At 45.4% G+C, this 19,026-nt stretch overlaps 2 protein-coding genes across 2 annotated transcripts; one reads left to right on the top strand and one right to left on the bottom strand.

The window, feature by feature from the left end:
* Positions 1 to 605: 605 nt before the first annotated feature.
* On the bottom strand, positions 606 to 6,643 carry LOC308420004 (uncharacterized protein). The gene is made up of 7 exons (XM_080915973.1): positions 6,522 to 6,643; positions 5,603 to 5,658; positions 5,343 to 5,494; positions 4,497 to 4,628; positions 2,714 to 2,743; positions 1,383 to 1,544; positions 606 to 1,006 (listed from the first exon to the last, which is right to left on the bottom strand). Exons 3-7 carry the CDS (start codon positions 5,458 to 5,460, stop codon positions 666 to 668), a joined length of 783 nt encoding a protein of 260 aa, XP_080772099.1. The 5' UTR covers positions 5,461 to 5,494; positions 5,603 to 5,658; positions 6,522 to 6,643; the 3' UTR covers positions 606 to 665.
* Positions 6,644 to 8,516: 1,873 nt separating this feature from the next.
* Positions 8,517 to 18,124, top strand: LOC308417853 (interferon alpha-inducible protein 27-like protein 2B). The gene is made up of 8 exons (XM_080913149.1): positions 8,517 to 8,542; positions 8,650 to 8,679; positions 9,189 to 9,350; positions 9,777 to 9,808; positions 16,586 to 16,643; positions 16,752 to 16,781; positions 17,288 to 17,449; positions 17,907 to 18,124. Exons 1-8 carry the CDS (start codon positions 8,536 to 8,538, stop codon positions 18,008 to 18,010), a joined length of 585 nt encoding a protein of 194 aa, XP_080769275.1. The 5' UTR covers positions 8,517 to 8,535; the 3' UTR covers positions 18,011 to 18,124.
* The last annotated feature ends 902 nt before the right edge of the window (positions 18,125 to 19,026 follow it).

Below are 19,026 nucleotides of genomic sequence, written 5' to 3'. Positions count from 1 at the left end.
AAAGAGACAACTGCTTCCTCCTAACAAGCATGACTGGTAAGATTTTTCTTCTCTCCAACACTGCCAAGGGCTGTGCTGAGGCATACAGAGGGGACATTGAATTTCCTTACTGGGGCTGTGGAACTGCAGTATAGGCAGAGGCCTGACATTGTGTTTGGTCATCTGGCTAAGACAAAGGCTTTGATCCAGGCCACCAGTAATAATCCCTGGATACATAATAAGAGGACGGTATAAATGCAAATCTGGTCCTGGCTTTGGGATGAGTGGCTCCAAGCAGGATGCCATGTAACCGCCTCACGGGAACTTAGTGAACATCATCCTGGCCTGCATCAGGGAAGTCAGTGAGGTCAATTCATTTAGAGAGGGACATCGGAAGGAGGTGACATGCTCAGAGTTATGGAGCAGTAGCAGGAAAAAGAGCAGCTTTCGTTATGACATTTACATTCATTACAGCTCAGCACACACCTAAACCTTGAGACTCTGGAACAATATGGCAGGAAGAGCAGTTGAGCCTAACTCCGCCCAGGTCCAGGGAGCAGAGAGCTCAGGTCCCTACCTTTACTGTGCAGACAGCATACAGGAAGGGAAACAATAAGACTGGAAGGAACTGGTTTTATTTCTTATTTCCACATAAGCAATCTGTGATAGTAGATGATCATCTGGTGCTAATTAATCTGTCTCTGATTGGGCTGTGTCTCCACTGTTCCTATGTCTGCCGCCTCTGTTCCCATGTCTGATGCCTCTGTTCCCATGTCTGATGCCTCTGTTCCCATGTCTGCCGCCTCTGTTCCCATGTCTGCCGCCTCTGTTCCCATGTCTGCCGCCTCTGTTCCCATGTCTGCCTCCACTGTTCCCATGTCTGCCACCTCTGCTGCCATGTCTGCCACCTCTGTTGCCATGAGGAAAAAAGGGTAGAAATGCTGACAGATGCCCATCACACCAGTCACAACAGCAGACCCTGCGGAGCCCACGATGGCTGTAGAGGTCATGGAGAGACCAGCAGCTCCTGAGAAAACACAATGACAAATATGAGACAGGATGAAACTATGGGTTCAGAGAGGGAAAGAGTTGCCAGGATGGCTTAGGACACTGACACCCCACATTACCTCATCTATTTTCCAAAGTCTAGGTTCCATGTCTAGCACTGATATTTTTGAAAAGGAAACTTATATATATGGACACTAGGTCATGTTTCAGGTATATTACACCTGCTCTACCAGGAAAAGGATAGGCTTAAGGGGAGGATTCAGCCCATACAATCATGCTGCAATCCTCCACTTCCTCCTCTGTCTCCCCGGGTAAACACCGTAAAGAAGGGAAAGAGGAAACAGGGAGTGGGCCGGGAGCTGTCCTCTCTCTGGTCCTCCTGCCATAACACTTACCAGCAGACTGCAGAGTGGCCACCAGGCCACCAGCTGGGACTCCGCCCCCATGAGCAATAGCTGACAGGGACATCATCTTAGCTGCTACAGAGGAAGCTGCAATTCCTGTCCCAGTGAAGCCCACAGCACTCAGCACAGGTGGTACAGCAGCTACTGTCATGGCTGTGGGAAGAGGAGCTGTGTCAAGTGGGCTTGGGGTTAGGGGTACCCACCCCCTGCCTTACAATGTATTTGGTTAAGCCAGAAGGAATTCCTGGGTCTAGAGGAGAGAATGGGCAAGAGGACTGAGCCAGGGCTTCAATTCTTCCCTGTAACCTCTCCTCAGGGCAAGCCTAGAGAGCAACAGGAAAGGCTGAGAGGAGAGGCAGTCTCTGAATTAGAGTGCTGGTAGGCAGGATTCAGTGAGCACAAGAACAGATCTTTCTGATTGAGGATTGAGTTCTTGGCTGGCTATGATTGGGAGCCAGACCTTCAAAAAGATGATGGTTGAGCTAGGTATATGATTAGATTAATGTTGGGATAAGAGAACAGCCCTGAGTATGTGTTTCTACTGGAGAACATCTTGTCCAGGCAGTCGGCATGCGTGGAACCCAACTGGAGCCATTTCAAATAAGACGTTGACCTTGAGTCTGGTTGAAAGAAAGTTTGAGGCATCCAAGACCTTTCTGAGAATTAACATCCTACTGGAGGAAGAAGTCATGAACGTGATAATGACAATCTGGGAGGCAAACTGGGACATGAATGCTAGGCAAGGAAAGTCCCCTACACATGCTATTACCCATAATCAAAGGAAAGGGATAAATGTACAACATAGAATTGTTGCCAAGGAAGTCTCTTAAAACTAAATCCTGATTGATAAAATAACTTGGCACAGATGTTTGTGGATTTCAGGCTTGAAGCTCTGTAGGATTATGGACAGGGTGGCAGTCAGGTCCTGAGTATGGCATGAGGCCAGGATCAATCAATCCTGTGGTGAATGCTCAATACACTGGCCTTTTCTGAGTGAGATCAGTGGTCATGTGGTATGGGAGATGATTATGTATGCCAACACACCTCTCCTACATATCATGTGTCTTTCTTCTTCCTAGAGCTCTCCTGTAAACACTAAATGGGACAACAGTCCATTTGTTTATTCAGGGTGATAATGAGAGCTCAAAAGAATTTAAAGCATGTACCATGTCTCAAGGTGACTGCTCTCACAGGGGCAAGTGGGCACCTGAGGCAGATATGGTCTCCAGGAAAGCCTACTGGACAAGATCCAGTGTGTCCTGGCTCCATGCTTACAAGAAAGGGTAAGAGGGGACCTGAACCCGTTCCATGACATCACTTACCTCCCCCAAGCACAGCAACAGCAGCCTTAGCTAGAAAGGACAAAAACATCTGTGAGAATGGTCACTATTCTCCACCCCATCCAGCTCACAGGAAAGAATGTGCCCTGTGTCCTTCCCTAAGAGAGATACCAAGTGAATATTTCTGCCCTGCACGGGTCCTGACAGCTTGTCTCAGGAGAACTCAAAACACTTCAGATGAATTATGCTTTCTCCTTCCTTCATTGCCTGCTTGCTCATTTATGTTGTGGGGAAGTCTCAAGTTACTTCTCTTCATAATATAAAGCATGCCCCTTTTAAATAAAGCAAAACAAAAGAAAACAAACACAAAAGCTGGTGGCTTGGGATACAGGTTGGTCTTACAGTGACTGCTCTGCTTTCTATGAAGAAAGATAAGAAACAGGAGCTGTGTGGGTAGAGCTGTAAATGTGCTCAGCCTCGCAGTGAGCACAGAGGACCAGCACTACAATGTAGGGCTGTGGGTTTGACTGAAGTAGGGATGAGCCAGCATTGTGACAGGGTACATTCAGCAAGCAGGTAGTCATGATGCTTTTGAAACTCAAGGGCTGTCTCCAGAGACACATCTTCTCCCATAAGACCATGCCTTCTAACCCTTCCAGATCAGGCCCACTAACTAGGGAACAAGCACTCAAATTTATAAGCTTTGAGTTCCATTTTAGTCAAACAACTATAGCTAACACAATGGGTTCTTTCCCTCAAGGTAGGACTAATGGTTGATTTGAACTAAGGTCAATGTTTGCCAAAGTGGATTTTTACACACACTCCTTGAACCTACTTAAGAGAGTAGATCTCCAGAGCAGGAAAGGGTGGGGTATGGTAGGGTCTCCTTGCAGCCAAGTTGAGGAACTGAACCAGTGATACAGTTTATCTGAATGCTACCTGACACCCATGATGGAATGAAATGAGGAGACACATCATTGGTTATTCCTTTAAGAAGAATCCTCAGAGTCCCCTGAGCAGAACCACTTACCCTACAGAGGAACATCCCATCCATGTTTAGGGACAGAAAGGCACAGTTCCCTACAGTGTAGGACATTTAAGATCCTGATCCCCTGCAGCCACTGGGGCCACAGTGGTGTGGGGAAAAGGTAGGGGAATAGAAACCAGGCTTGCACAAATCAGGTGCTGAGTGACCAAAGGTTAGAAGACATTTGCTGCTCACTGGTAATGGCTGGCAATCAGGAGAGCAGGTTACCCATCTGTCTGGAAACTGATTGCACCTGGACCATGAGACAAGAAAGCCCACCCCTAAAGACAGCTGTTCTCTGTCTGTTTGCCAGCTTCAGACTCCACTGATGACCACAGGTATAGGATAGACGCTTGTGGCATTTCAGAATTTCAGCCTTGGGCCTCTTCCTACCATTATTCCCACACACATGTTGACCTTACAATTATGAATTTTCTTTCTATTTAATATCCCTGGCAAAAAGAAAGGCTCTATAATCCCTCCTGCCCAGGGCCATCAAAGAATGGTCTACACAAGTCTAAGAAGAATAAGATTGAGAGGCTTGGAGGTGTCAACACTAGGAACAATAAAACGTTAGTCAGAAAGATTGTCAAAATCATAAAGCCAATTATCTTAGGCTAAAAAAAGTGTTCTTGAGTGAGCCTAAAGTTGAGCCCCAATTCCTAGTGGGGTGAAGAGAGAGAGACAGAGACAGACAGAGAAAGACACACAGAGCTAGTTACCTTCCCTGACACCATTAATAACTCAAGAAATTGGGTCCTAAGCAGATGGGTTGGATGAACTTGCAGGGCCACTTACCTCCAATGGGGGAAACAGCCAAGGCCGAGGCGGGAAACCCCGATAAAACAGTGCCAGCCTTCAGTGCTCCCAATGCAGATCCAAGTGCAGATGCTCCAGAACCCAGGACAGTCTGGGCTAAAATGTTGAGCCCTGGAGGGTGAAATCACAGATCAGAGAGTGGTCAGAAGCCCATCCCTCATGAAGGGATTCAATCCCTCAAGACAATAGTGCACTGGAGCCTGAGTTTTTCTCCTCTGGGTGGCAGAAAAGATTCTGTACAGATTTAGAAGGCTTGATCTTTGATTTTCATCTAAGGACACTAGTGGGTTTTTAAGATCCTCATTTTCTGTGTGAGAAAACAAATTGTTGACCTAATGTTATCCACTGAGAATGTGAGCCATTGACTTCTTCAGCCAGGCAAATTAAAGAAAGTCTCCTCAGCAGGTTGGGAAATTGGGGCTGAAAGAAAAGATTTGTGCAAGCAAATTAAATAAAGAAAAACAGAGAGGCCTCTCAGACAGGAGGAAGAGGAGACTTTTCTTTAAGTCAATACTATGACTTCTACACTCAGCAGGAATAAGAGTTCCACAAAATGTGAACTCTGCAGGTGTGTCCAGAAGAACAGATGGGAGGACCAGCTCCAGATCCCAGGGACCAGTCTCAGAAAATGGCCCTGTGAATCACAAAGGTCTGAGTTTTGGAGACTCAGACACAGCCTCATACTCCAGTCTTGTCACCCTCAGGACTTTCTGAGAGTCTAGACTGAGTTGGGTATGAAAGAGTGGACAGCTATGAGGTCAGGATGCTGCATGCTTCATAACTGTCCCCTCCCAGTCCCCACTCAACCCTTCCATGGGCACTCACCCTGTGATCCAGCAACCATGGTACTAGATACCACCCCTCCAGCTTTGGCCATGGCTACTGAAGATGTCATCTTGGAGAAAATGGAAGCCACCAGTGTTCCTGTGCCAGACAATGCCATGGGGACCAGTGTGTGTTCCAAACAGGAACCAAACCTATCAGAAGTGGAACTTTGATGAAGAGATTGGAGACCATCAGCTGGATTCCACCAACCAACTTGAAAACACTGAATTTGCTCCAGGCTGAATAGAGAGGCTACTCACAAATGGTGAACACAGTAGTAGGCTTGGCCCCAGCCTTAAGGTGCAAGATCCCACACCTGATGAAGATTAAGGAGCCTTTTCAGATAGTGATCCAGGGCAAAAGGATCCATAACAAAGACATTAGGCAACAAATAGTCCTGGTCCAGCTATTCACAAATGGCAGGCTCTCACTACATTATTCTTACCCTTACAGCTCACTTCACCTTGCCTCTACTATGCAGGGACAAGTGGGACCTGGGGTACATTCTGTCTAGGAACACACCTGTTTGGTTTTATACTCAAGAAGACTAGATTGAGATATATAGTTTACACATCAAAGCAGACCTGGCATCCAGGTTCTCCCAGCATCCCTCAGTCCCTCTCTGCCACAAACCCTGAATCGTCTAGCCCAGAGGCTGGGCTGCCCTTTCCCCAGGCCTCTTCCCTATATAATCCAGACAGTTTGTGTCTGTGTCTTTTTCAACTTCTGTTCTCTTGGTGCATGCACATTTTTCTCTGTCTCAAGCCCTCCCTCCATAGTGACTTCCCTGAACTTGGTACTTGAGGCCAGTGATCTTGGCAGAGAGCATCTTTCCAATAAACCCACCTAAATGTAATTTAATCTGCCTTAAATAGTCTCACTGTGCTAGCTCAGTAAAATAACCTATCACCTGTAAGATGGCTGCCTTTGTGAGAACTAGAGGAGTTCAGACAGACACTGTACATTGACCTCCCCTTTGACCTCTGAGGACTTTTGCCTCCTAGACCTAGGGTCATGTGAACAGGATCTCTGTTCTGCCCTACCCACTGAAGATTTCCTGAAGATCCTGACTGCCACCCTCACCCTCAGCACTACCACCCTCTAGACCTTAGATTTGTTTCTGGAAAATCTAGTTCTTTTCAGCATGACAAAAATCTACTGTGGTTGAAGAAGACATACCCAGAGATGTAAACTAGAGGAAAAGATGGGTGTCCTTTTCCCAGTTCCCTTCTGGCCTTAGAAGTGCACTCTAGTTGAAGACATACCCAGTGACTGAAGACAACACTGAGTTTCTATTTCCCCTGCTCACCCCAGGCATGACAAATCAATTCTGCTTGAAGATACACCCAGTGACTGAAGACAGCCAATGAGATGAGTTTCTATTTCCCCAGCTCTCCCAGGCACTAAAAATCCCTTGTGCTTGAAGACACACCCAGTAACTGAAGACAGCCAATGAGATGAGTTTCCATTTCCCCAGCTCTCCCAGGCATGACAAATCACCTCTGGGTGAAGACACACCCACTGATGGAAGGCAGACAATGGAAGGTTTGTTTTTCCCCTTCACTCTCTAGGTCTGTTTGCATTGGAAAAGACTTAAATATTTTTTATTGAGGGCTCTTTGTGCTAATGTGTTTGCAGTGTATTGTAAAGTATATTTTTGTCAGATTTTTTTTCTTCCACGGACAGTGCTTCAATAAAAAGTTGAAGTAATCAAATTGAGGCTATAAACTTTTATTAATAACAGTTCTTAGGAAATATTAGGTTGTATGAAGTCAAATTTAATATTAAGTTACACAATGAGGAACTGTCTTTGATATAAAATGAATGTAGCTGGAATATAAATAGGTTTCTTACCCACAGTACAAAATAAAATTTTACACCATGATTGAAGTTTAGGGTTGCTGAGAAACCTAGGTTTCTATTTTCACCATAAATGAACCCAACTCAGGCCTGATTCCCACAGTAAAGGACTAGCCTGTCTCACTCAGACCTTAGTTCCATCCCCATATCAAACCACATGCTCTGAAGGGCATCTAAAGATCACAAGCACTTTTATGTCCTGGTCCTCCTCCACTGCCTTCACCTGTTATTAAGAAAGGCTGAATTCTGCAGGCTGGCCAAATAGACCTGGGTTGCAAACATTCAAAAGGAACACTGGTGTAATTAATAATACTGATGATACCTTTGCAGGCTGCCCAAGCTTCCTGACTTTCAGTCTCCTGTCTCTGTTTAAAATTCACAGTGTGCCCTGGGGCTGGGACTGAAAGAGATTGAAGGAGGACAGACCTGTGGGATGCTAAGCCTACAGTGTAAATGAGGTAAAAATATCTTTGTGGCCAGTTGCTCTTTGTACACTAGCCAGAGCTCTTGGTTATTATTACTGTCACTCAGCTACTTTAGTTCTCCTCATTCCTAGGAAGTCTTTTCCTTTAAATAATTAGATCTCTTTACTATTTTATGTGCATGAGTGTTGTGTCTGAATGTATAACTGTGCAGCACATTTGTGCTTGGTGCTCAGTGGTGGTGAGTGCCTTTTGCATCCTATGCAACCAGACATTCTCTTGACCACTGAGCCAACTCTCCTGCCCACTCTTTTATTTGAATCTCCAAGTGTGTGGAGGTTTTTATCACTGGGGAAGTATATAATTGTTATAACTACAAAATATTCAAACAGGATAATAGAGGAGCTGATACAGGCAAAGAGCTTTGTTCTTCTCTACTTCTCCCAATCAGGGGAAGCAAACATCCTTCAGGGGCAAGCATCCATCCCTGTCAACTTCTTGCTCATCCTTATTATATGTGTATATGTGGTGTGTGTGTGTGTGTCTGTGTGTGTGTGTGTGTGTGTGTGAGAGAGAGAGAGAGAGAGAGAGAGAGAGACAGAGACAGAGACAGAGAGACAGAGAGAGAGAGACAGAATGAGAGAGAATGGGAGGGGAAACAGAGAATGAGACACAGAGAGAAGAGACAGACAGAGATCAGGAAAGTGTTAAGCACGTGGGTAGAGGACTGGTTTCTTTCAATCCCCCTCCTCCACACTGCTTTCAAACTTCCTCTATTGCAGTCAAACCTCCAAAAAGGGTGGAGCATGTCCCTATTGGTTCTCAGTAGGAGCCTCTCAGTCTTCCCTCAGAGTTAAATCACTGCCTAAATAAGTTCTTCCTCAGCTCAACTGCTGCCAGGAGGGCTCAACATGTTGGGTTAGTAGTCCCTGGGTGAGCAGGGAACTGGGTTGCCTGACCAAAGCCACCAAGAACTCCCTGCCAACAACAAACTCTAATTTGTCTATCTACCCATCTCTCCCTAGGAGTTGCAGTGGGTGCTGCACTAGGAGGAGGTTGGTTTCTTGCTCCAGCTGGTAAGGTGGCTGGGGTTGTGCTTTGAGGTGGGAGCCTCTCACAGCACTGTCACTGGATCCTGGAGCTGCCTAGGTGCAAAGCAGGGGCCAGCACTGTGTTAACTTTCCTCCAGGGATAAGCTTAAGGTTTTCTGTGCAGCTGCTCCTCCAGGCCTTATTTGTGATGAGCAGCAAGTAGATGAATTTGGTGATGGATGGGGGGAAGAGGGGGTGGGAAGGGAACAGATCAAACCTGAGGGTTGTTCTAACATTACAGCCTCAGGACCAGTGACAAATCATGATTCTCTAGTGTCATAGCCTGACAGCAACATGTCTCTCACATCCTCCACTGGCCTCTTTGTCTCCACCAGGCTCCCTGTCCTCCCATTGCTCTTTACCTTGGGACCCCTTTCCATGTTCCTCAGAATAGAAACACCCCAGAAAGCATCAAGAAATTTTTGGGCAGGTCATTTCCCTGAGCCTACCTCACCTAGCTCCTCTCCTTACAGGTGTTGCTGTGGCAGCTACACCCGTCATCCTGACTGCAGTGGGCTTCACTGGGGCAGGCATTGCAGTTGGATCTATAGCAGCCAAGATGATGTCGGCTGCAGCAATTGCCAATGGAGGTGGAGTTGCAGCAGGAAGCCTGGTAGCCACACTTCAGTCAGTGGGTAAGTGTCAGGCCACGCCTTATAACCAGAGGTCATGCCACAGACGGTAATGTCCTTATGTCACCTGAGTGTTCCTCTGTTCCTACTTTCTGGTTCTTTCTGAGTGAGGTGTGTGTGTGTGTGGCCCAGAGATTAGGGGTGCTGGATGGCCTAAGAAGTGAGGAGCCTGACACATGCTACTTGGGCTCTGAATCTTCCCTAAGAGAGTGATTTTCAACATTGGGTGCCCTCTGTCCTGCTATGTAGAAAGGACATTTCTTGCAGAGCTCTCTGACCTGTAATCCAGTCACTCATATCTGTCTTTTTGTTCTGGTTCACTTTAAAAATCTCAGGCTAAAGAAGAGCCCCAGGGTTCAGACAAAATAGGTGGGCATCTCTGGGCCCCAGGCCACTCACTGCCTGTCACTGCACTGTCTCCTTCCCCAGGAGTCCTTGGACTCTCCACCTCAACCAACACCGTGCTGGCACTTTCGGGGGCAGCCCTAGGAGCCTTGCTCTGAGCTTAGGAATGCCGCCTCTATCAGATCAACCCAAAACCTATACAGATAATCCAAGAGACAAAGTTCCAAAGTGCACTTCAGAAGACTCACTGATGTCAGAGAAGGATGAAGAATAAAGTCTATTGGCTGGTCTGCCTGACTTGCTTGTGGAGGCTCTTTGATTGGGACGATGTGGTGGAGCAGGGAGTTTGAAGTCTTCTGGATTGCCCAGTCAGCTTCAGCCTGGAAGACTGGGTGGTCTGAGGGCTTTGGGGGGTTTCATGGACCTCATAAAGCCCTTATTCAAAGAAGGGCAGAGAGAGGTTTCTGTCATTAGGCAAAGGTGAGCGGTAGCCAAGACTGTGAATAATGAGCTTTGGTCCTTCCTCATCAATGGCTCTGGATAGCCAGGGTGATGAGCAGCCTAGAGCTACCCACTGTACCGCTGAGAGGCTGACAGAAAACCACCAGGGAGTTCATTCACTGGGCTCAGCTAATGCCCTGGTTCCTCAGCAAGGGGAGGGAATCATAAACAGTCACCACTATCTGTAATGTCTAAAGGAGACACAAATTCCTGCCTCAGGTTCTAGGACTCTGACCACACCCTCACTCAAGGCTGACAGCCATTGCCCATGTGTGCATTAATCAGTGCAGGACAGGGCCAACACTGACACCTAGAAGTCTTGAGGTAAAAGGATACATGTAAACATCTCTATTAATCGGGTCCCATTTTTATCCTCAAGCCACTGTAACTTGTATTGTTTCTTTCTAATATCTGGGGTGCCTGAATGACAATATCAATGCTGGTTGCTAGCTGGTTTTCTGCTGTTGGGTTTAAGGGAGTGAACAAGGGGTTGAGCTCACACAGGCACTCTGGGAGCTCAGTTGTGATTCCTGAGACTCTTGTATCACCTCTGTCACCCTTAGGTTTTCCTAGCGGCTACTTTCAATCCTTGTAAAGGGCTTGGCAAAACCTGTTCAGAGCATCCTATCCTGGGCAATGTTGACTGCTCATTTTGGTCACACAGAAGAGAAAGGTCTAACTGGGCTGCACTGTCTGGCAAGGATTCTTTGCCAGGCCTAAGAGTAATTGGTGCTCCAGATCTGTGGGCATAAAACCCCTCTCAGGAGACTGACAGTTCTCAGAGAAGGTTGGGTTTGAAATATTCTATTATGGGGATCACTGCTTGAAAAGGTGACATAAATCATAAAAGAGACAGCATACAGGACTTCACTGATGACCACATGGAGAGCCTAGACTCTTGTGGCATTTCAGAACTTCTGTCCTGGGCCTATTACTGCCATTACTCTCACATATATGTTGACTGTTCAACTCTGAAATTCCTTTCTATTTATTGTTCCTAACAGAAGAAAATGCCCTATAATCCCTCGAGCCCAGGGTCTCCAAACAATGGGCTTAACTAATCACAAGCCCTCTGGCTACCTCAGAATTTGGCAAGCATTCCCATCCCCTTCCATCAAAAGGACAAGGAGGACAAAGGCAACCAGAAGGCAGATGCAACAGCAAAGGCTGTCACCCTAGGTCCTCTGCCAACTCTCACATGTTGGTTGCCAGACACTGAGACACCTACTCTGTAACACAAACCTGTTACTCTCAGGAGGACATTGCTTATATCAGAAATGAAGTGCCTATGTTTCACAAGCCCAGAGTTGGTGAATGACAGGGGACTGTAAGCTAATCCTGACAGACATACATGATCAGGAACAGCTCCAGCATCTCCAACAGACAACCCAGCTGTGTATGAGGAAAATGAAGATCTCATTGAGATGGGAGTTTAGTGATTATTCATCTAAAACCTTTCGTATAACAAATTGCCTCTATGTACCTTACCTGCAACTCAGAAATGCAGACAATTAGCCTAAAGGAAAAGGTGCCAACTGAGGTGCCAAAATCAGTGACCACTGGGAAACAGACGTCACTGACAAAACTAAGCAATTATAAATACACGTAGTTATTAGTACTTGAAGATAATTTTTCACAATGGGCTGAGGCACTCAAAATAAAACATGAATTGGCTCAGACAGTGATAAAGAAGACACTAAAACACATCCTTTCTATGGTATTTCTTGGTATGGTGATATGGTATGGTTTGGTATGGTATGGCATGGTATAGTATGGTACATTACTGTATGGCATTGTATAGTTTAATGTGGTATGGTATGGCATGAGGTAGTATAATATGGTATAGTATGGCATGATGTGGTATGGTACAGTATGGCAGGCCAGCCATGTTGAGCTCTGCTAATGGACCTGCCTTTGCTTCTCAGATAACACAGGGAGTGCCCAAGTCCATTGGGGAAGATTGGAAATTACATTATGCTTACACACCCCAATGTTCAGGAGAGGTAGAAACAATTAATAGAACTCTAAAGAGATACTTACCTAATTAAACATGGAAACAGGGGAGGACTGGATGACTGTTCTACTCATCACCTTCTATAGGGTCAGGAACACACCCTATACCTTGGGACTGATCCCCTTTGAAATCATGTTTGAGAGACCCCATCTCATGATTCCAAACCTAAAATCAGATGTGCTAACTGAATTTGCTGATAGAATTTGCTGATGTTGTTGTTTCTCTATAAAGACTCTTGACCACACCCGAAAGGAACTGTGTCCACAACTAAATGCAATCTCTAAGTGTGTTCTTCCACCAAGCCTACACAACAACTGGCCTAGGGACTGGGGGTTCATCAAGCCACATGAAACACAGTCACTAACCAAGTTTAAAGGACCATCCATTGTTGTAGGGACCAGTCACACCACACTCAAAGTCAACAGGAATGCTCCCTGGGTTCATCACATGCATGCTCCCCTACCTAAAGCTCATCCAGGAACAGAGGACATCACACCCAGGTTACCCAAATGGTGAGTGCACAAAGAAAAAGACAACCTTATAAAACTCAAGCTTTCCTGTTACTAGGTTTATTGTTCTAGCTCCTACCCTGTGGAGCCCTCTGGGTATGGCCTTACAGTTTGACTTCTGTCCTCATTCAAGCTTCCATGGGAGATGTGCTCAAAGGCCAGCACTAAATTGTTCCCCCAGCCACCTGGTTTCCCAATTTAACGTTTGACTTCCACGACCTCCCCTCAATCTACCGAGCTTGAAACCAAATAAAGCAACATTTTAATGTCTGAGCAGGGCACACAAAAGAGAACAGAAATTGAAGAAAACTATGGGGGTGCAGGCTACCATTTTGTGGCTCAGGGGATTGTGTGAGCACTGTGAACAATTGGTGGGAATTACCTATGAAAGATGACCTCATTGAGGTGAGATGAGATAAAAACTCAAGAGACCAAAAAGGATCCTTGTGAGGTTCAGGACACAAAAATCCATGTAATCCTTTATTTATTCAGTGCACTCAGAAGGAAAGGCCACTTCAGGGTCAGAGACAGGAAAAACTTAGGGTCTTAATCTGTAAAAATGTTGGGAATAAAAACAGATGGATCTCATTACTACCATCTTCACAAAGAACCATGGTTTCCCCCTGTGCCAGTGGGGCCAAATCCAGTGTTGGCCCCATCTAAATCTCACCAACCCACCTTCTGAAGCTCGCCATTAATATGTGGTCTACCCAGGACCCTAATAACATTATGCCTCCTTAATGCCAAACAAAAAACTATTTCCAAGTTGATTAAGTCCCTAGTCCCCTTTACTTATTAAAGCCACATATGAGGTCCTACATGCTACCTGTAAGCAACTTTCATCTGCTTGTAGGCTCTGCCTAAATGTTAAAGCCCCTAAATATCATGACATCAGTTTTAATGCCTTAGTCTCTGAATCTGAAAAACAAGCAACTGTAGATGGCAATAAAAATCCCTAGCCAAATGACTTTGCAATCGTTTAAATTGCAAGGATGTTGTGTAGTCCACAAAGTACCCAAGCATATTCTAGCCTTTTAACTTAGATTATTCGTGGGAGTATTGCAAAGGGTATAATTTAATCCTGCAGGAAGTTTTCTAGTGGGCATGGTCAACTGGCCTAACTCAGTGCTTCCACAGGGAAGCATTTAATGCCTTCTCTGATCTCTGATATCTGGTTCATTTAGACTCCAGTAAGACTTCACATCCAGGAGAAGATGTTCTCAACCATCTGCTTCCTGGGCCTCATAAAAGATTTAAGAAAAAAAATCCAGGATGCTTATTGTTTTGTCATTATATCGGCTTAGATGGATGCTTTCTGCAGCAAGGAGGGCTCTGTGTGGCTCTTGGAGAAGAGTGTTTCTTCTCTTAATACATGGAGACTCTATTGAGGTTGTCAGAGAAAGCAGGGTCAAGTTAAGAAAATGATTGCAGGACAGGCATCTGGTAAATAAACAGTCTCACATGTGAGTAGAAAGTTTATTCAAAGGATCTTCTGGGTTAACTACTCTGAAATCTTCTTTGGCTGTCCCATTTATTATATTTCCACTGTTACTTTTGAACCCTGTATTTTGAAAAAGATACTTAACTCTGTCAGAAACTGAGTAAGTGATGGCAAACTTATGGTCTTTCCAGTTCAATGTCAGCGATTATTGAGACCTTAGGAACAGAGGCCCAATGGATTGGACCCACTTAGGCACTTGTGAAGGGGAAAAGGAAGAACCCAATCTAGTGAATTTCATTTTATGTTTGGACTTGGTCTTATACCAGCATGTACTTAGTGTAAACTTAGTAACTAGAAAAACTACAAGTTATAACAGGAATATTACACCACTCCACTATTGGTAAAGGAAAATGCCCAGTATCCTGTCCCAGGCACATAACTCGAATTCACCACAACCATATCTTGTAAGTTAAAATTGTCACAAGCTACAGTCTCCCAGCTCTAGTTTCTGAAATATCAACCAATCATGTAACTGTCTAGTTGAAAAGCCCTCCCTCTGCATAATCGTTATAAAAGACAAAACTCCCACCAGCTCAGCACCTTCCAATCCCATCTGCTGCAGTGAGAGGTGAAGAGGTCCTCAATATTCAAGCTTGAATATAGACACTCTGCTTTTGCATATGATTTGGACTATGTGTGGTTTGAAGGAACCCCTAGCATAACAAAACCAGGCCCCTCTGCAGGACAGTGATGGAAGGTGAAACATTTTGCTGCCTAAAGTAACTGAAAAGAAGTGGTGCATCTTTAACTGAGCAATGTGAGGATTAATGACTCATTAGAACCTCCTTGATTGTGGAGATTTTCAAAGGCTGCAAGTTCAGAGCTGAATTCTCTCAGGACTTTTTTAGCTCCTTCAATAGCTATTTGATGCCCCTGTCTATATAACATCTGTGCCTAACCCAAAGTCTTTGGGACCATTAGGCATATCCTTAGGAATATACACATAATTGCTCATGTACACCAAAAGGGTAATACTGGTAGTTAGCATGCCAGACCAAAGACATAGCCTTTTCTGTTGTACTCCCAGTAGGGTCCTACACTGCACTGCACCTCTGAAGGAAGGTAGCACCACACTGCGGATCCAGGGAAGGCAGCTTCTGGGGTGCTCTGTTTCCCCTCTGGAGTTTAGGCTGGGAAGCATGGGAACAAATCCCAGCAGGTTGCCAACAGGTCTGTAAACTCTGGCAGGTCAATGCTCAGCAAGGTGCTGAGATTAAAGCCCTCCCACCCAGGGCTAATAATCCCAGTGCTACATGATGGTTCAGGGCCAGCAATAAGGCTCTGGAATAGAGAGTTCTCAGAGGACAAAGGAGCCAGAACCATAAAGAAGCCAGGACCAAGGAGAAGGTTCCAACTTGTGTCTTTATTTTTTCCTATCCTTTTTAAACAACCTGTGTTCCAACCACTTGCTCCCCATTCATTTGCCTCTACAATTGGCCATAGTTGTTTTTCTAATGCTAAGTGTGTGTGTGTGTGTGTGTGTGTGTGTGTGTGTGCAGGGGAGGGACTTAGGGAGTAGCTGACTTGGCTAGAGTCTAGGTCACACTTTCCTGTGGAGGCGGGGTTTATAGCATGCCTAGAGCCTTGCATATCTGCCCAAATGTGGAGTCCAGGCAAAGTGGATTTACAATTGGAAGTTCAGAAAACACCTACTGGTTGATGATTATTTGCATAACCATCTTTGGGCCTTCAACTGACTTCAACTTCTTCTAAATCCAACTATTAACTTTCTGCCCCACACTCCTTCACTAGCATTATCCATCCCACTTAATGTCCTCAGGAAGTGAGTGTGTGTGTGTTTTATATACATATATATTTCTTAGTACCTTAATTCATGACTTTCTTTTTTCTATTACTACAAAAACCTCATCAAGACTCTCATGACATTTTGGGTAACCTCACCTGGTCTCTACAGTAAACTGTCAACCTCTTTCAAGTGCAAGTACTGAATTGGGACCCACATTTTTCTTGCTGAATATGTGTATGTGTGATTGTGTTGTTTCTTTCAGTTTTGATTTAGCAGCCAACAGCTGTTGCCTGGCTTGTTCTCTCCCTCCCTCTCTCCCTCCATCCATCCATCTACCCATCCATCCATCTATCTATCTATTTGTCTATCTGTCTATCTATCTATCTATCTATCTATCTATCTATCTATCTATCTATCTATCTATCTAGTGTGTGTTTGTATGTGTCCGCGTGTGTTTCATCTGGCAGGAGATAAGAAGATAGGCAGAGGCCAGCTGCTTACTTCTCCTGTGACTTTAAACCTCCAAGAGGAAGCTGATTCATTTCAAGGATGGACTTTGGCCCTATTGACTCACAGGCAAATATCTTTCCTGCTCTCCTCAGATTTCTGTCACTGTCTAAGTGTACTGTGCTACCTACCAGGACTACTCACCTGCTACCAGGACAACTCATCATGTGGGGTTAGTAACCCCTGATGAGACTGGGAGCTGGCCTGCCTGACCCAAACCTACCAAGAACTCACTGTCATCAACAAACTCTAACCTTCTCTACCTCCCATCTCTCCCTAGGAGCTGTGTTGGGCGGTACTATAGGAGGAGGTTGGTTTCTTGCTCCAGCTGGTAAGATGGTGGGGGTTGTGATTTGAGGTGGACACCACTCTCAGAACTTGGCTGCTGCCAAAATCTGGAGCTGCCTGGGTGCAGAACAGGTGTCAGCGCTGTGCCAACTTTCCTCCAGGGAAGAGCTTAAGGTTTTCTGTGCAGCTGCTCCTCCAGACTTTATATGTGATGAGCAGCAAGTAGATGAATTTGGTGAAGGTTGGGAGGGAGAGCTGTTTAAACCTTCAAGGTGAGTAGGTTTGCCCTCACAGCCTCAGGACCAGTGAAGGATCATGATTCTCTAGTGTCACCGCCTGGCAACATCATGGCTCTGTCACATCCTCCACTGGCCTCCTTGCTTTCACCAGGCTTCCTAAACTCCCCTTGAACTTTACAATGGGACTCTGTTCCATGTTCCTCAGAATAGAAAGACCCCAGAAAGCATCAAGGAATTTTTGGGCAGGTCATTTCCCTGAGCCTACCTCACCTAGCTCCTCTCCTTACAGTTGTTGCTGTGGCAGCTACACCCGTCGTCCTGACTGCAGTGGGCTTCACTGGGGCAGGCATTGCAGCTGGATCCATAGCAGCCAAGATGATGTCGGCTGCAGCAATTGCCAATGGAGGTGGAGTTGCAGCAGGAAGCCTGGTAGCCACACTTCAGTCAGTGGGTAAGTGTCAGGCCATGCCTGATAACCAGAGGTCAAGCCAAGGAATGTAGCTCCTTTTGTATCTCTACAATTTTACCTTCTTATGTAACTGTTGTGTTCCCGTTCTGTTCCTACAATCTGTGTCATTCTGAGTGAGGTGAGGGTGTGGCTCAGGGGTGAGGGGTGCTCATTTGCAGATTGGGTAGGGGCCTGATGAATGTTACATAGGTTCTGAATCTTTACTACCTGACTGTCTTCCTCTACTGAGTCCTTTTCTGTCATGCTATGTAGGAAGAACTTTCTAATTTGGACATCTCTTTTCTGAATCTCACTTTACCTACATCTGTGTTTTTCTTCTGGTCAACTTTAAATATCTTTGTATAGAACAGAGCCCTAGGTTTCAGACAAAAAGACCTGGGGCATCTCTAAGCTTCAGGCCACTGCCAGTCACTGCATTATCCTCCCACCCCCCACTCAGGGATCCTCGGACTCTCCACATCAACCAACATCATCTTGGGGACTGTTGGGGCAGCAGCAGGAGCTGCAGCTGGAGCTGCCACTGGAGCCACTGGAGACTCCTGAGCCCAGGGGAAAGATTTGAATTTAGGAGCTGACATCTCTACATTTTCACCCAAAGCCTGTAAGAATTACTTAGGGGGAAACATACCAAGACACACCTTCAAAACCATCACTGAAATCTGAGAATAATGAAAAAATAAAGATGTTTCTTGGTGTGGCTGTCTTGCTCATGGTGGCCCTTTGAGTGGTGTTGTGGCCTGATAGTTTCAAGTCTTCAGGCTCTCCCAGCCAGCATCAGCCTAGAGACCAGATGGAGATGACAGGTTGGCCAGCACACAGTCAGTGGGCAGAGGGTCCTACTGTAGTATGTAGTCCCTGTATTAGTAGAAAGGTTTGTGTGGCATGAGGGCTTTTTGGGTGTTCACGGACCACACTTTATCCATTATTGAAGGTCAAGTTGAGAGAAGTTTCTGTCATTCTGGATGAAGAATGAGCTCCAATCTTTATTGTATAGAGAAAGAGAAAGCTTCTACCCTTCTAATGCTAAATTAATTAAACCCAAGTTTCTAAGGATAAAACCTTTGCTCCTTTTAATCAGACTAAGCTTACCTTGGTATTAAGGAAGGACCTGTTTTGTCCTGTCGTAAGGGGAAGACTGCTTGCTCCTTCTGCTCTCTGCAGCGTCTTCTTTCCTCCTTCCCTCTGCATTCTGCACACGTTCTCTTGGTAGTTTACGTTACCTGTAGTCTCTAAGTTATCCCACTCTGCACTGTCTTTCTCATCCTGTTCTCTTCTGTCTAAAAACTTCTCAGCCCAGTTCTTCTCTCAGCTCGGTTCTTCTCAGACCCGTTCTGATTTCTTCTCTTTATCCTCGGCGCTTAAACATCTTTCAGAATACGTGATCCCATGGTACAAAGTTCATCACAAGTTCACACAAAAAATCAAAATCATAAACTGCAATAGAAGTTTAGAACAGAGAATGTTTACATGCATATCCATTAGGAGTAGTTAGTTATCTGGCTAAACATCTGTCACCTGTCTCAGCTCCATAGTTTCACTGAAGTAACCATAACTAAGTT

This window comes from Micromys minutus (assembly GCF_963924665.1).
Source record: "Micromys minutus genome assembly, chromosome: 1".
NCBI lineage: Eukaryota > Metazoa > Chordata > Mammalia > Rodentia > Muridae > Micromys > Micromys minutus.
Note: the sequence above shows the minus strand (reverse complement) of the source record. Positions and strands in the feature narration are given on the sequence as shown.

What these genes read in the sequence shown, in the direction of transcription:
- LOC308420004 (XM_080915973.1), bottom strand. Translation starts at nt 5,460, where the DNA reads ATGGCATTGTCTGGCACAGGAACACTGGTGGCTTCCATTTTCTCCAAG. An exon ending in GGCTGTTTCCCCCATTGGAG is followed by an intron (nt 2,744 to 4,496) that starts GTAAGTGGCCCT and finishes TGTCCTTTCTAG; the next exon opens with CTAAGGCTGCTGTTGCTGTG. An exon ending in GGCCACTCTGCAGTCTGCTG is followed by an intron (nt 1,007 to 1,382) that starts GTAAGTGTTATG and finishes GTGTTTTCTCAG; the next exon opens with GAGCTGCTGGTCTCTCCATG.
- LOC308417853 (XM_080913149.1), top strand. An exon ending in GGGTGCTGCACTAGGAGGAG is followed by an intron (nt 8,680 to 9,188) that starts GTTGGTTTCTTG and finishes CTCTCCTTACAG; the next exon opens with GTGTTGCTGTGGCAGCTACA. An exon ending in AGGACAACTCATCATGTGGG is followed by an intron (nt 16,644 to 16,751) that starts GTTAGTAACCCC and finishes ATCTCTCCCTAG; the next exon opens with GAGCTGTGTTGGGCGGTACT.